The sequence below is a fragment of the Ornithodoros turicata genome, chromosome 1 (assembly GCF_037126465.1).
Source record: "Ornithodoros turicata isolate Travis chromosome 1, ASM3712646v1, whole genome shotgun sequence".
NCBI classification, from domain to species: Eukaryota; Metazoa; Arthropoda; class Arachnida; order Ixodida; family Argasidae; genus Ornithodoros; species Ornithodoros turicata.
In genome coordinates, this window is record NC_088201.1 from 162,523,588 (window position 1) to 162,539,851 (window position 16,264).

The following is a 16,264-nucleotide window of genomic DNA, read 5'->3' on the forward strand; positions in this document are numbered from 1 at the left end:
CCTAAGTCTACTTAGCTGAGCAGCAAAACTTTCCTGTGCCATGTGTTGGCACGATTTCGTTAATGCTGAGCGTATCGCAACGCTAGCCACTCCCCTTTTCACAATTTTAGAATGTGCTGACGAAAAGGGAAGAAGACCTTTCTTGGCCCTAGGTCGGTACATATAGCAGATGTGTTGTTGTTTCCCAATCAGATAAAGGTCAAGAAACTGAAGAGCACCATTTTTGGGAAATTCTGTAGTAAGTTCCAGGCCACCCATTTTTTCTTTGAAAGTCCGCAGAATATCATCAAAACCATCCTTATACATTATTAAAAAATCATCAACATACCTGAAGATGTGGTAGTGCGGTTTGTCAGCTAGAGCCCTTTTGATCTCTGTGCCACATTTGCCAAGGAATATCTCACAAAGGACAGGTGAAACACTGGACCCGATAGGAGTGCCCGATTTTTGTACAAAATATTGTTGTCCATGTTTTACAACCGTGGCATGCAAATAGGTCTTTACAAGTTCCATAAAAGTAGGTATTCCCATGCCAGCAGTATTCTGGAAGGTAACAGCACTCAGGTAACAGCAATCAGATCTTGCACAGTTCGTAGGAGAGCTTTCTGGTCTACTGAATAAAAAAGATCAACAACATCAAAGGAGCATAACTGAAGCTCTGATGTGGAATCATCCTGAAGAACTTGGATAACAGCTTCCGAGTTCTTAATGGCGAAAGGGTCGCTGATAGGAAGAGACTGCAAATGCCGTGATAGAAACCTGGAAATGCTTTTCTGCCATGTATTCTTTTCAGTAATGATCGTGCGGAAAGGCATCCCTTCTTTGTGTGTCTTGGCTGTAGACAATCACTTGAGACAATCACTGCACTTAGACAATCACTTGAGTTCCTTTTAATAGCCTTCAGGATCCTTTCATTGCTTGCCTCCTGGCAGATCCTAACAGTAGCCGAATGGGATTTCTTAGCAAGTTGTAAAGTGGTGGGCCTAAAATTCTTCTCAAGTGCACTGGAGCTTTTTTGCTCATAGGAGCATTGAGACAATACCACAAAGCCGCCTTCTTTATCAGCAGTTACGAGACGTAAATTTGCCTGCTTAAAGAACACTTGCACACTGCGAAGAGCCTTGAAGTTTCTGCTGGATAGCTGAACCCTCCTTGCTGAGTCTAGCATCTGGTTGATACATGAAGATCTCTCTTCTTCAGGGACCGCACCAGCGATCTTTCTGATAACAGCCAGAAGTTCCGGTTTTTTCCATTGCGGCTGGACACTGAATTTTGGTCCCAGCTTGAGTGTGTCCAGAATATCCTTAGGTACATTAACATTGTCCAGGACTGTAACCCGCTGAGACGAGTCAGGGGTCCTGGGCCTCTTATAGGTGTGAAGCAGCTGCCCAAGTCTAAATTTCCAAAAAACCGCATTGAGATTATTTCCCATCTGCAAGTACCACCGCAGTCTGTTAGCATAGGCCACTTCCGTATCTCCTGGAGCATAGCACAACACCTTTAGTAGATCTATTTGATGTCTATAATGCATCCAATACTCTCCTCTCATGATCTTCGTAATCCGTCGAGCATGTCGTGGAGTAGGATGGAAGTACCCAAAGGAGCTGTAGACTTCTTCCAGGATAATGTGCTTGTCGAGGGCAAAAGCCATGGTTTTTGCTCGTGTAAAACTGAGAGCAGCGAAGAAAATGCAGGCAGCAATCTTCATGTATGAGGAAGAGGATGAGTTAGTGACAAAAGGGGTCCCCTTTACACTGGAAATGTACTCAACAAGCGGGTTGTAGCGGGGTAGTTGGTTGTAGAACATATCTGATACAAATGCAGCAAGAGACGCGGACAAGTAGGTTAAACAATGAAGACAGAAGACCTGCAGACTCGCAACTAGTAGACGTTTAATGGATCTCTTGCTGCATCTCTTGCTGCGGATACGTTGCTGTTCAAGCATGTGCGCACTTTGTGACTCGTATCTGAAGGTCTAAACTATACACTTTCAGCAGTACGTTATCTGGATAGAGTCATTGTGATAGTCCCGTTCCTGCAGTTCACGGGTATGGTCTCGGCACGCAGCAGGCGTTCAAGTGCGCTTGTCAGGTGTGATGTCTACGGCTCAGTTTGTTGGTCACGGTATTGCTTGGTTGGATCAGCCTTGGCATCCCTGCCGTAATTGATGGCATAAATTGTTCAATGCAGGTTCCCTCACAGCCGCCCACAACATTTAAAAAAGTGTGTGGTGAATGTCAGGCGAAAGGACTGGACGCAATCGAGGACATCACTGGTCTGCAGCAAACATTTTAAAGACAGGTGCTTCCACAGAACGGGGCAAACGGTTCGACTGAGGCCTGACGCTGGGCCCAACAAGTTGGCCTTCCCAAAACACCTCCAGAAAGTAATAATGCATACGTCATATGTAGAGGCCGGATTTATATGCCCTAAAAGCTGGTTGAACACACATGCACGAAAAATTAATTAGTCTTGCACAAAATATGCACCTCTCGAAATTCACTTGCATGCATTTAAAACGCGCAACAAATTCACAGGGGCAAAAGTATCTTACTTTATGCAGTGTGCAAAAAGCATGCAGAGTTGAAAGTATAGATCGAGAAGTTACCCGTCAAAACGAACTCCTTACGAAGTTACCGTGTGAAAAATGCAACTAAGTTAATAACAAAGTGATTCAGCCCGAAACGTAACTCGCAGTTACGGAGTTACTTCGGAGTTAACAATTCGAACGCTTTGCATCTTTTCCCCTGTGGGCACACAATGGTTCAGCTTCATTTCAATAGTAGCGGTTCTTACTTCCTGAACAGAATACTGTCATTGACTGAACATCACGTTTTATGACATAAAATGCCATGGAAGAACAGGAGAGAAAGCAAGAAAACAAGTGGACGTGAGTGAAAAGCGAAATAAAAATAACTTGGAACTTCGCTTAAGTTACTTTGGCAAAGCTACCTGAAAAAGACACGAGTTCCTCTGAAAGTTACCACGGCGCAAAAGTAGCGAGTTAAGTTATAAGTTACGAAACAAAAAAAAAAGGAACTTAGTTACAGTAACGTGTTGCCTCGAACTCTGGTTGAAAGTGTGTATTTGCGTGAAAATCTAGTCTCTATGAATCATGTTCCCTAGTTAAGAGTTTCAAGCGATGGTTGATGATTGGAATCAGTACTGCATGAAGGGCACCTTAAAGCCGCAACTAGTCCAATATACGAAAACACTCCTGAATTATGCATTCACATGCAGTTAAAAGCCACTCCGTATTGGATAGGACAGTACTAAGATGAGCAAAAGCATATAAAGAAAAAAGTTTTGCATGAAAATTATGCCTAACGTACAAACTCGTATTAGTGGTACATACAAACACACCAGTCACGTGTCTCTTTGGTGCGTTCCAGCATGTTTACTTCACTTAGAGACAATAAATAATTTTTTAACCTCAAATGTCTACTCTTTATTCTCCCTGCTTAAGTTTGCGACAACATATGTTTGAATGCAGCCCAAATGAAAACAATATGATCCGTCTGATCAATGATGTTTCCCAGCGCTACAGCAGTATCGGACTGTACCACCTTGCCAAGGAATATACAGAGAAGGTGACAGTCAGGCCTCATCTGCGAAAGAAATTGTCAAGGTTGATCATATTTAACAACCAGTAATGCACTCTGCCCACTTCCCTAGGTGACTGCTTCAAACTTGCTGTTGCAACTGGACTTGTGATACTTTGATGTTTTAGCTTTCACCACAAGACATTGCTACTTAGCCTTTTTATCACTTATTCACTTTACCTCTAGTCATTTTGAACTGTCTTTACCGCCATTTACCTCCCCAGTGCACATATTTCTAGTCGATATGTTTTTACCGTCATATAGCCTTTATATCACATACTTAATATCATTCAAGTCCTTTGGAAGTGCTTTAGTGCCGTTCAGCATTTCGTGCCATAACTAGTCATATTGAAACTTCCTGTGCAAAGCATAGTGTTTATACCCAAGCATATTAAGGTGGTTACATAAACAAATGTACCAAGCACTGCTGAATGCTGAGAATACTGCTCCCTGGCACTCCATACCCCCGAGCAGAAAAGAAATAGGAGAAACACGAGAAGCAAAACGCTGACAGACGACAAAGGAAACGTAACACAACAAATACAACACCACACAAAACCAGAAATCACATAATCGAAGTTCAAAGTACAAAATTGGAACGACACGACCTCACACGAGTACGAAATAGACAGGAAATAACATGTATGTGACGGGATTTCACACAAAAAACGTAAGGAACCCAATCACGAGGGATTTCTGCAGCGATCCATGGCAAAATTTTAGCGAACCAGCAAGGGAAGCGCTCGCAAACAGCAAAACTTGTCACAGCTTACATGCATTCCAATAGGCTGTAATGGCTCTTTTGAGCACTGCAATATGTCGGCCGGTTGGCGTACCCTTTCCCGCGATACCCTCACCCATCCGCTATCCAGCCTTTATACATAGAGATTAGTGCAACATGGTGGTCACTGGTCACTTGGCCGTTTCAGAGTGGTTTCTTCAACACGGCGTCATTTATTTTCGAACTGTCTCTCTCCAATCTATCTCTATCTTTTTTTTCTTTATGACCACTGGTTGTCGGGAACGCACAGGGTGGTGGTGGACACGAGTTAGATGATGCATCTTAAGGCGCAACACACACAGACAAGGGACGCCTTAAGATGCATCAGTGTTACCAACTAGCCCACCTATTGTTGTTGCAGTTAGATGCTCCCCAATTAGTGTGGTGACTCCCTGGATGGTCCCAATTACTGTGGAGGGTCCTAATTAGCTCTAAGTGCAAATTTAATGTTGTCCACATCCCTTGTGCGTTGCCGGCAGCCAGTTGTCCCTACTACTGATGATGGTGATGGAGCCCTCACATCACCCTCGCCTCATGGACATTCAGGTGAAAGAGGGGATGAAAAAATCCCAAAAGAGAACGAGGTGAGGCGAGGAAAATGTTTTGAGAGAGAGGTTGAGGTGAAGTGAGAAAAAGTTTCGACAAGGAGGTTGAGGGGAGGTGAGGAAACTTTTTAGATGACACTGAGGTGAGGTGAGGATATTTTTTTTTTGACAAGGACATTGAGGTGAAGTGAAATGAGAAGAATTTTTAGGGAGGTTGAGATGATGTGGAGAGGCTATTTTAAATTGCGTGATTGCCTAAAACAGCATCGAGAGCCAGCCTTTTCTGTTCAGGGTAGCAGATTGTTTGTGTTCTGCGAGCACAAGCTCCCTACACTGAAATGTGTCTTCTGTAAGCCCGTTAGTTTTAGACTCAGTTGAGTCTGATACATGATAGATATGTGTCACATCAGGTACACATACAAGCGAATGTAGCTTAAGTTTGCTTTATTATTTACTTTAGGTTTCTATACGATCAAACTAGTCGATACATGATGTGTCAGGTACATGAACAAGTCAATACAGTTTGTATGCTTTGTGATTTCAACAAAGCCGAACAAGTCAGCCTGTAAGCAGATGTGTTTCCAGTAATATTTGGAATGGTAGTACATGGCAACCAATGACCTTACCAGAGGCTGATGTAGCAAATCCCAGCAACAACAAGCAGGAATCGGAACCGGAACTGAATCCGACCCAAAAAAAACAACGTTATTTTATGACAAACCCGAACCGAACGCGAACAATTTTTTTTGCTTGTTCTGAACCGAACCAGAACTGCACCGAAAAAAAATCATACGGTTACCGGTACGGGAATTTGTTCAGAGGTGAAATAATTGTACTACTGACCGACCGTTTATTGTTTGTTTATTTATTTTTTGTACGATGTCAGATGCGAGTAAAAGTTTGCGACTGTAGCACCAGCTTTTTAACGCAGCACTGACCGAGTTCTGCCAAAACGATTCCAGCACTCCGCTTTTCGTTTTCAGGGCACAACCGTGAGAGTACAATACAATAATATATCAGGTAAATAATAAATGTGTTTACTACTTGTCTTGCGTTTCCACCTGCTCTCCTGGAAGGTTTTTCACCTGAAACGGTTATCTCACACCTTTCTCTTACAAGAGTGTACGGTGAGCGTAAGCTCGCTTTCATGTAGCAAAATTACTGCCGATGAACCGGTTAAAGCGGGGCCGAAAAAAGTGACGGCTCCAATCCCTGTAAATATTCCCACCGCTGACCGATCTTTTTGTCTGTGTGTGTGCGTGGGGGGATAGCCGTACCCGAACCAATATACCTGAACCGGTTCAAGCTGATAATTTCGGTCCACCCGAACCGGACCAAAAAAAAATACTGGTTCCAACCCCTGACAAGTGCTTTTAGTACAATAAGTGCAAACACTGGCATACATTCCATATTGCCAGAAGCCGAACCATTGAGCTTTTAGTACGGCAATGAAGTTAGGTAAAACGGCACAAGATTTGGGTCCTCATAAAGTAAGGCTACACATAAGTTGCTTGTAATCTGTACAGCTCGCCTAACTGATGGCTTCAGAACAAGGGTCGTGAAGGCAATGTCCCAAATTCCTGCTACAAATGAATACGTCTGCTATTTATTTATTTATTTAGGGTAGAACCTCAAGGCGCATTGGGGCATTACATGAGGGGGGTAAGCGAAGATAGAAGTTTACACAAGTAGAAAAATAAATAACACATAAATATTAAATACACCGGAAAATTGCTACTTCTCGCTTGAATACAATGGAATTGTTAATTATGACACTTTCCTGAGGAAGGCAGTTCCACTCGTTGGATGAGTACGGGAAAAATGAACGAGAAAATTGATCAGTGTTGCATTGAAAACGCTCAGCCTTAAGAATGTGGTCATGTCTCGGCGATGTATAGGAAACAGGTGTGATGAAATGAGGTCGTAAAGATGTGCTGTGAAAAAACTTGTGAGAAAGGCCAGTCGTAGAAACTTCCGGCGTAACGCAAGACCAGGAAGGTCGAGAGATAGCTTGATTGATGAAATGCTAGAAGCATAGTAATAGGCACTAGATATGAACCGTGCGGCATGGTGTTGGAAAGGTTCCGGTAAGTGGATCTAAGATAGAGGAAGCGTAGTCTAATTTAGGACGAATAAGGGTAGTGTATACTAGTCTTTTAACAGGTGGTGGCGCACGCTTTAACAACAACAACTTTATTTTTGACCTTGGAGAGTGCGGAGTTTCATCGCCCAGGCGATACTCTGCCCCATTGCTGGTTGGAATGGGGGGAATAAAATAAGGAGCCGTTAAGGAATAAATAATAAGGAATAAATAGTGCCGAGCCGTTTCCCGTTCACGGAGAACTTCAATCGGGAGCTCACCAGCTTCAGCCGGGCGGCGCTGGTGCATGGGAGCGCGGAAGAAGGACGAAGAGAAGCAGCGGCGGCAGTTCCTTGCAGGTGCAGCTCGAGAGAGGGTGCAGACTGGCTTCGCTGGAAAAGAACTGGACGAAACTTCTGGCTCGAACCGCAGACCTTGCAGACACCGGCCCTTGGTGGACTACAACCTCCCCTGCACTTCCCGCTCTATCCCAGCTGCCGCCTCATTGTCACATCGTGCGAGGGTTCTCGATCAGTCCGGCGACATCCCTGGCAGCCAATACGTCCAAGGGAGTAAAATCACGTTTAAAACCCTCTGTTGTGCCTGTGTCTCGATGTTTCCCACTATGCTCCCCACACCAGGTGTAGGCCAGATCACCGTGAGGTGAACGGGCTCATACACCACAATTTCTGGCGTCCGCGACAGGACCACTATCTTTCGGTGGATGGCGAGCAAAGAAGGGAAACTATGAGCGCAGAGCTAGAGAAACTTATAGCGGCGGGTCGTTCATTGGGAGTACCCGAAGGTGAGCTTCGTGTTTGGGTAAACGAGCAGGTGACCCTAGATAGGGAGCGGAAGGCTGCAGAGAGGGAGGCTAGGGCGGAAGAGAGAACCGCGAGAGCTGCGGAGCGGGAGGCAGAAGAGCGATTGTTGCTGGCGGAGGAAAGGGTTTTGTCCCTTCGGGCTCAAGTGCAGGCATCGGGAGTCAATGTCAGTAGTGATCGCTCTCGTACTCCATCTAGGAATGGGGATGGGAATGGCTTTCGGCCGGGTATGCAGAAATCCATGTCGGTGTTCGATGAGAAGAGGGACGACCTGGATGCATACCTGCACAGGTTTGAGGTAGTGGCATCCGGTTTGGGGTGGCCGCGTGACCAGTGGGCCACGGCTCTTAGTTTGTAGCTAGCGGGAGAGGCCTTGGCTGTTTTCGGGCGGTTGTCTGCAGAGGACTCGAGCAGCTATGAAAAGGTTAGCGCTGCGTTATTGCAGAGTTTCCGGTATACTCCTGAAGGGTTCAGAGAGGAGTTCAGAAGTTACGTGGCTGACAAAAAAGAAACTGCAGTCCAGTTCGGAGCACGGTTAAGCCATTTGTTCGACAAGTGGGTAGTGCCATACAAGACTACTAAATATTTTAAGAGCCTTCGAGATTTGATACTCCGTGAACAATTTGTTAATCGATGTACTTCGGCTCTAGCAGTGTTCTTGAAGGAAGGGGAGTGTAATACGTTGGATGAGCTCTACCAACGGGCTGACAGGTACTTGGAGGCACAGGGATTGCGAGGTATGGGGCGCACCGCCTCAGACCTCCACAGTGATGGAGCGGATAGTACGCCGAAGGGTAGTGGGAGTGTTAAGCCCCCCCATCTGGGGATTGTGTGGTAGGGCAGGACATAAGGCTTCGTCCCCGAGACGGCGGGAGAAAGGCTCATGTTAGACATGTGGTGACATGGGTCACCACGCACGTAACTCTGGGAAAAGGGCACGTGACATTGATAAGCATGGTCGAGCTGCGTGTGTGTTACGTGTGGGAGATACTAAGGAGGAATCCCGGGAACGGGAATCGGATCAGCCCCGTACAGAGCCCAAGATGGTAGTGGATATGGTTCAGGCCTGCGGAGGTGTCGGGCTTGTGGGAGAACTACCATCGTGCGTAGGTTTTCTAGGAGGGAGAAAAGTCGAGGTGTTGAGGGACACAGGGAGTAATCTGGTGCTGGTACGCCGTAGCCTGGTCGCGGAGGAGCAGTTGACTGGGGACAACTGCACAGTGTACTTTGTTGTTGCGTGAATGACGAGCAGCCATCTCGTACCAAACCAAAACAGGAATAAACTTTATTTCGGTAGCCAGTGTCTTTAAATACTATTATCGCTGGTGTGGCGAGAACAACGCCACAGGGGATAGAACACAGCGGGTAAGGATAAAGATACGGGAGGCGCGTAACAACATGAGATAAGAGATAACAGTCTCGCAATATCTATCGCACGATCTATAACCAAGACCACTACACCTCCTCCCTGAGATTGAAGTCACCTCGTAACGTCACATCACCGTATCAAAGATTCAGTCGTTTAGGCGGACGCACCTTGCGCCCGTATCCTGTCACTATCGGAGAATGTTCGGGGGCCTGTTGTCCAGCATCCGGTTGATGACTTGTGAACATTGCCGGGGAAGTAGGATCTTGCCTCGTGAATGTTGCAGGAGAAGCATCTGAAGTATTAGTTACCGAAGTATCAGTAGTCGAAGTTTCCCCAGAAGGCAGTTCGACCGTCGAAGGCGTCACGGGAACAAGATGATGGCGGTTGCGCTGCACCGTGCCGGTCGGTACCTCAACAACAAATGATCTTGGCCGCTGTGCTGGGCTGAGCACACGTCCCCAGCATTTCAAGTCTGATACCCCATACCTCTCCCCCAAGAGTCAGATAGGTTAAGGGCGTTAAGAGAACGATGACGTCGATTGTAGTAGGTGGTCTGCTTTACCTTCAACGAGGCATCTTTGGCTTTAAACGTACGATGATCTGGCCGGGCAGGATCAAGAGTGTCCGGGAGAACGGGGAGGCGTGTATTTAAGCGACGCCCCGTAAGCAATTGTTCTGGCGATACGCCTGTTGGTCCTACAGAGTTTCTGTAGGACAGCAAAGCTAAGAAGACGTCGTCGGATTTCTTCATGATGTCCTTTACTGTTCGAACCATTCGTTCAGCTTCTCCATTACTCCTAGGGTACCGCGGACGGCTGGTCTCGTGGCGGAAACCATAGGAGCGTGCAAAGCTTGCGAACTCGCTTGAACAAAACTGTCCGTTATCAGTCCTTAGAACGTCTGGGATCCCGAAACGGGCAAGGCAGCTTTTCAAGGCGGTGATAACCTGGCCTGACGTTGTAGAAGGAAGGCTGATTACCTCAGGAAAACGAGAATGATAGTCGACCAAGAGAAGATGTTCTTTTCCCTTGAAGTGAAAAAGGTCGGCTCCAAGACATTGCCATGGTCTAGTTGGCGTAGGTGTCACAAGTACGGGCTCTCGATGTTGACTTTTAGTCTCTGCACAATTCCGGCAACCCGCGAAGAAATGCTTGAGCTCCATTACACACTGAGGCCACCAGACAGATTCTCTGGCCTTTTCTCCGCATCGACGTAGTCCGAGATGACCCTCGTGTAGGAGACTCAGGATATCTCTGCGAAGTGATACCGGAATCACCAGTTGTTGGTTGTGGATCAGTAAACCATTGTAGACGCTCAGATGTGCTCTCTCCCGCGAATACGATAAGAGACCTAGTGGCACTTTTCGCCGGTCAGGCCATCCCATTTTACAGAACGAAATGACCGTCGAGCATTCCGAGTCTTGGAGCTGATGCTGACGAACAACGTCGACGGTTATTGCAGAGGGCAAGTGAACGCTGCTCATCACTTCGCTTATAAAAAGTTCGATAGAATCTGCAGCCGGCTTGTCTGCAGAATCGCATGGTGCCCGCGATAAGGTGTCAGCCGTTGCGAGAAGTTTGCCGGCAACATGCTTTACGTCAAACTGATAGCGCATTATCTTTATGCGCATTCTTTGAATGCGAGGCGGGAGCATTTCCAAATCCTTAGACCCAAGAAGTGGTATCAGGGATAAATGATCTATTTCAACCGAAAAAGAAAGTCCTCGTAGATACTGGTCGAAGCGTTGGATGGCCCACACGATTGCTAGGCATTCTTTTTCTGTTTGACTGTATCTTTCTTCAGTTTGAGTTAGGGAACGAGACGCAAAGGCCACCGCTCTCAGTTCACCTTCTGGTTGCCACTGAAGTAAAACGGAACCAAGACCAAAGGAGCTGGCGTCTGCCGATACGATAGTGGGGTATTCTGGATGGTATTTGGCAGTGATGGCCTGTAGTTAACTACACGTAATTAAACTACCAGATTGTAGTTAAAAAGTAGTTATCAACTACTTGCAGAAATGTAGTGGCAACTACTAGTTAAACTACTATTTTAAGTAGTTAACTACAGTAGTTAGGTTACTGAAGGCGCAAACTACTTCCGATTTTGCCGCAAGCTTTACGGCACGACTGTGCTTACGACTTTTACCTTGAGCTACTCGTTTGATGAGAACGGAGGCGCAGAGCAATATTGTCGTGCATGTGTACTAAATCTTCACTTTTAATGCTTGTCCAGTGAAGCCTCATTTGCTGCGAAGTAATTCTGCAACTTAGTTTATCGCGTAGGCACAGAAAGAATCCTGCCGCAAGCTTTGTATTTGACGGTCGTAGCAGTGGCTCGAGCCAAAGTTTATCATTCCGTGTGATTCCTATTTAGGTGTCCAAGAACACTACAAGGGATTGGTGTTGATGGATACCGTTAAGTGGTTATAGATGTAGTTAAACTACACTGCAGTAGTTAAAGAAGTAGTTTTAACTACTCCCCTGAAAAGTAGTTGAACTACTAGTTAAAGTACTCCATCGCGAAGTAGTTAGTAGTTATAGTTAAACTACTGTAGAAGTAGTTAGTGGCCATCACTGGTATTTGGCCATACAAGTGTCCGAGCTGAGGACGTCTTTCAGGCGCTTGAACGCTATCATTTGATCTGGTCCCCACATCCAGGTAGTGTTCTTGCGTAGAAGTAAACGGATTGGAGCGGTGATGGTCGACAAGTCGGGAAGGAAACGTCCTATGTGATTAAGCATGCCTAACAAATTCGAATTCCGCTGACATCCTGTGGTGGTGGTAAAGCTCTAATGGCCTTGATCTTCTCAGGATCTGGCATTATCCCGGTGCTACTGAAGACAACCCCAAGAAAATGCACGGACGGCACGCCAAACTTGCATTTGTTGAAGTTTAACTTGATGCCTACGTCGTTTAGTCTCTTGATGACACTCTTCAGACGAGAGTCATGCTCCGCTTTATCGACGCCAAAGACCAAGACATCATCGATCATGCACACGACTCCTGGAAATCCTTCGACGATTCGTGACATTGCACGCTGAAAAAATTCAGGGGCTGAAGCTATCCCGAAAGGAAGACGCCGATAACAATAACGCCCAAACGGCGTAATGAATGTTGTGAATTCTTCGCTTTCAGGTGCCAGTCTTACTTGGTGGAAACTTAGCGTAGCGTCGAGTTTCGAGAAGACCTTTGCACCGCTCAGTTGTCCCAAAATTTGTTCCACGGTCGGGAGCGTGTACCTTTCACGCTGCACCGCCTTGTTTAGTTTGGTCAGGTCGACGCACAAACGGTAGCCTCCAGTTTTCTTCGGGGCCACGACTAACCCAGAACACCATTCAATCGGGTTGTCGACTTTCCTGATGACTCCGTGCTGCTCCAAGTTGAGGAGTTCTTGCTTCACAGTATTGAACAGCGGCAAAGGCAAGCGTCGCGAGGTACTCAAACAGAATGGCTGCGCGTGAGAACGTAGTCTGATGCGATACTGTTCTTGCAGCTCACCTAGACCCTTGAATAGGCTGTCTTCCGGCGTGAGGCGGAGTCCTTGAGCTGTCGTCGTCGAGGTTGCGCCAACAAATTGTACGACGTCAAGACTTTCGATCGCCGTAAATCCTAGCAATGGCGTTAGTTGATTTTGTACCACGTAGAGAGTTTCTGTAACGGAGCGACCCCTCCAAGACAACGTCGCACGAAATGTTCCTTTCACGTTCAGGAAGTAGCTACCGACTGCTGTGAGTTCAGTTTTCGGCGCGTCGAGGACGTCCGGGCAACCAGGAAAAGAAGGAGGAACTACTGTGACCTCGGCACCACTGTCTACTTTAAAGTGCACGGAGTATCCATTCACATCGACATCGATGAACCATGCTTTACGGGTGCTGACTGTAGATAACTCGACAGAGTCCGACTTCTGTCCTAGGCGCCGGGAAAGTCTTTTGCGGCACACCTCGCAAAATGTCCTTGTTTGCCACAAAAGTCACATGTTGCTTTGCGTGCAGGACAATCCTTTCGCTGATGCTTGGCCCGTCCACAAAACGCACAAGAAGGATATCTTCACGTTCGACGCTGGCTCGACGACCCTCGGAACTTTTGTCGCGACGTCGCATCCGAAATTTATCACGACGCTTCAGAAGCGTACCACTGACGTCGAATGTAGGCGCAGCACATGAACGTTCTTTTTCAGCATCCTCGTGCAGACGTGCCTGGAGCAAGGCTTCTTCTGAAGTCAGCTTCGCTGAACGGCACAGCATGCCGGATAGACGATCGTCCCGTAGTCCCACGACAAATCGGTCCCTAACTAGACGGTCTTCCGTAGCGTCGCTTCCATATCCGCAACGCTTCACCATAGTTCGCAATCTGGTGTAGAATGCATCGACCGCCTCACCAGGATGTTGCACTTCACTGTGGAAGCGTCGGCTCTCGTAGATTTCGTTTGCCGGGTGGACGAAGTGACCCTGTAGTTTATTTATTACGTCGTCATACTTGCTGTCTTCGGGTTTCTCGGCGCCCACTGACGAGAGGAGCGGGCGGGCTTGAGGCCCCATGCAGTAGAGGAGTGTTCGCACGCGTGTTTCATCTTGCGTGCGGCGATACCTGAAGCGAAGGCATAGTCTTTGAAGACTGCTCGCCACGACGGCCACTCTGCCGGGTTCGCAAAGTCGAACTTAGAAGGCACTGGCAGACTAACGCCACTGACACCGCTGAATTGTAGCGGCTGAGGCTTCGTTAACGCTGACGCTCCACTTGCCGCGGTTTCTGCAGCTAGCGGGGGATCCGGCATGATGGAATGAAGGGGGCGTTTCCCGCATTACCCCACTTCTGACACCATGTTGTTGCGTGAATGACGAGCAGCCGTCTCGTACCAAACCAAAACAGGAAGAAACTTTATTTCGGTAGCCAGTGTCTTTAAATACTATTATCGCTGGTGTGGCGATAACAACGCCAGAGGGGATAGAACACAGCGGGTAAGGATAAAGAAACGGGAGGCGCGTAACAACATGAGATAAGAAATAACAGTCTCGCAATATCTATCGCACGATCTATAACCAAGACCACTACATACTTGGCCGACAACACGCAACGTACTTGGCCAGAAGCGCGGATAGACCTGCATACTCCATATCTAGAGGTCATAGTATCAGCGTATTGTGTCGATCAACCTTTGTTCGATGTGATGATAGGCAATGTGCCGGGGGTGCGGACCGTAAAGACCATCACGGAGCCGCCCCAGGTTGAACAGTTGGACGGTACGGCACAAGGAGGGGAACCCTCTGCGGAAGGGGTGGCTGGTGTGGTTACAAGGGGCCAGACCAGGCAGGATCGCCGATCACGCCCACCACTTAAGGTACCGGAGTGCATGGACAAAGAAGTGAGCAGAGAGCAGTTGGTTCAAATGCAACGAGCGGATCCCACACTCTCGCGAGCGTACAGTGAGGTAGGAGAAACGATAAGCAAGCCGAGGTGCCGCGATGTTTACCGGTTTGAGTTAAAACAGGACGTGTTGCATAGGATATGCCGGTTGGAAAGCGGGCGAGGCGTGGAGCAGTTGGTAGTTGCGTCGGCCTTGCGCATGATAGTGTTGCGTGAAGCGCATGACTCGTTGATGGCAGGGCATCAAGGCCAGAGGCGTACGATTGGTCGGGTGCTGTCAGCGTTTTTTTTGGCCTGGCGTGCAAGGTGACGTAAGGAGATACGTGCGCTCTTGTGATGTGTGCCAAAGTACTGCGCCGAAGGGCAGATGGCAGACAGCGCCGTTGGGAAACATGCCTCTGATTCATATCCCGTTTCAGTGGGTGGCCATAGATATCGTGGGTCCCATTAATCCACCATCTCAACAGGGGAACAGGTACATACTGACGCTGGTGGATTTTGCTACTCGATACCCAGAGGCGGTAGCCCTAAAGAATGTAGAGACGGTTACGATAGCGGAGGCGCTAGTAGAGATGTTTTCACGGTTGGGCATCCCACGTGAAATCTTGAGTGACAGGGGGTCCCAATTCACGGGCGACCTCATGAAGGATATTGCGAGGTTGCTGTCCGTTAGGCAACTACATACAACCCCATACCACCCTATGGGGAATGGCTTAGTAGATAGGTTCAATGGGAGCCTTAAACAAATGCTGAGACGTATGGTTCAAGAGCAGCCACGGCACTGGGATCGTTATATTGTCTCAGCACTGTTTGCGTACAGGGAAGTGCCGCAGGCGAGTACAGGGTTTTCGCCTTTTGAACTGTTGTACGGGAGAACTGTACGCGGGCCTCTGGCGGTCCTCAGGGAACTTTGGACAAACTCAGCACCGGAAGAGGCACTACCCGTGTACCAATATGTTCTGGACCTAAGGAATAGGTTGGAGCAGACATGTAAGTGGGCGGGGTCAGAGCTCCGTAGGGCCAAATTGTGTCAGTCTAGAACATACAACAAAAAGGCACATGTACGAGTACTACACCCAGGACAGAAGGTCCTTGTTTTACTACCTACGGTACCTAGTAAACTTACCATGCAGTGGAAAGTACCGTACACAGTGGTCAAACGCCGGAACGACCAGAACTATGAGGTGCACATGGGCGAAGGTATCAAAGTGTTCCACATAAACTTGCTGAAACTTGACACGACTGAATGTGGGGCAGTCGTGGGCGAGACAGTATCTCGTGATGAGAGTGCGTGTGCAGCCGCTGAAGCCGCAGTAGCTGAAGAAGCACCTCTTGATGAGCAGATTGATATCCCTGCTCTGGGGTTGGTCCTAGAACAGTCGTACAATGATGTGACATTCGCAGACACTTTGGGCGAGGGGGAAAAGGTAGATGCACAAACGCTGGTCAAGGAGTTCAAAGAGATTTTTTCAAACCTTCCGGGTCGCACGAATGTGCTAACTGCCACCTCAGGCTATAGGATGACAGGCCGATACAGGCAAAGCAGTTTCCAATACCTCAGGCGTTGCAAGAAACGATAGAACACGAGGTCCAGCTCATGCTACGTGTGGGAGTTATAGAGAATCTGAATACCGTTATCAGAATCTGCATACCGGGCGCCACTGGTGGTGGTGAAAAAGCCAGACGGTTCTAATAGGTT

The 16,264-nt window shown here is 47.6% G+C and overlaps 1 protein-coding gene across 1 annotated transcript; it reads right to left on the minus strand.

Annotated features, from left to right (window-relative positions):
• Positions 1-11,944: 11,944 nt before the first annotated feature.
• LOC135388588 (uncharacterized) lies at positions 11,945-13,975 on the minus strand. Its single transcript, XM_064618219.1, has 4 exons — positions 13,789-13,975; positions 13,142-13,705; positions 12,350-13,077; positions 11,945-12,238 (listed from the first exon to the last, which is right to left on the minus strand). The coding sequence occupies exons 1-4, from the start codon at positions 13,973-13,975 to the stop codon at positions 11,945-11,947; spliced, it is 1,773 nt and encodes a 590-aa protein (XP_064474289.1).
• Positions 13,976-16,264: the final 2,289 nt, after the last annotated feature.

Excerpts from the sequence above, each read along its gene's own strand:
- LOC135388588 (XM_064618219.1), bottom strand. The coding sequence starts at position 13,975 with ATGCCGGATCCCCCGCTAGCTGCAGAAACCGCGGCAAGTGGAGCGTCA. Across the intron at positions 13,078-13,141 it reads AAACAAGGACATTTTGCGAG|TCAGCACCCGTAAAGCATGG; the intron begins GTGTGCCGCAAA and ends AGTTATCTACAG. Across the intron at positions 12,239-12,349 it reads CTACGCTAAGTTTCCACCAA|CGTGCAATGTCACGAATCGT; the intron begins GTAAGACTGGCA and ends GAATTTTTTCAG.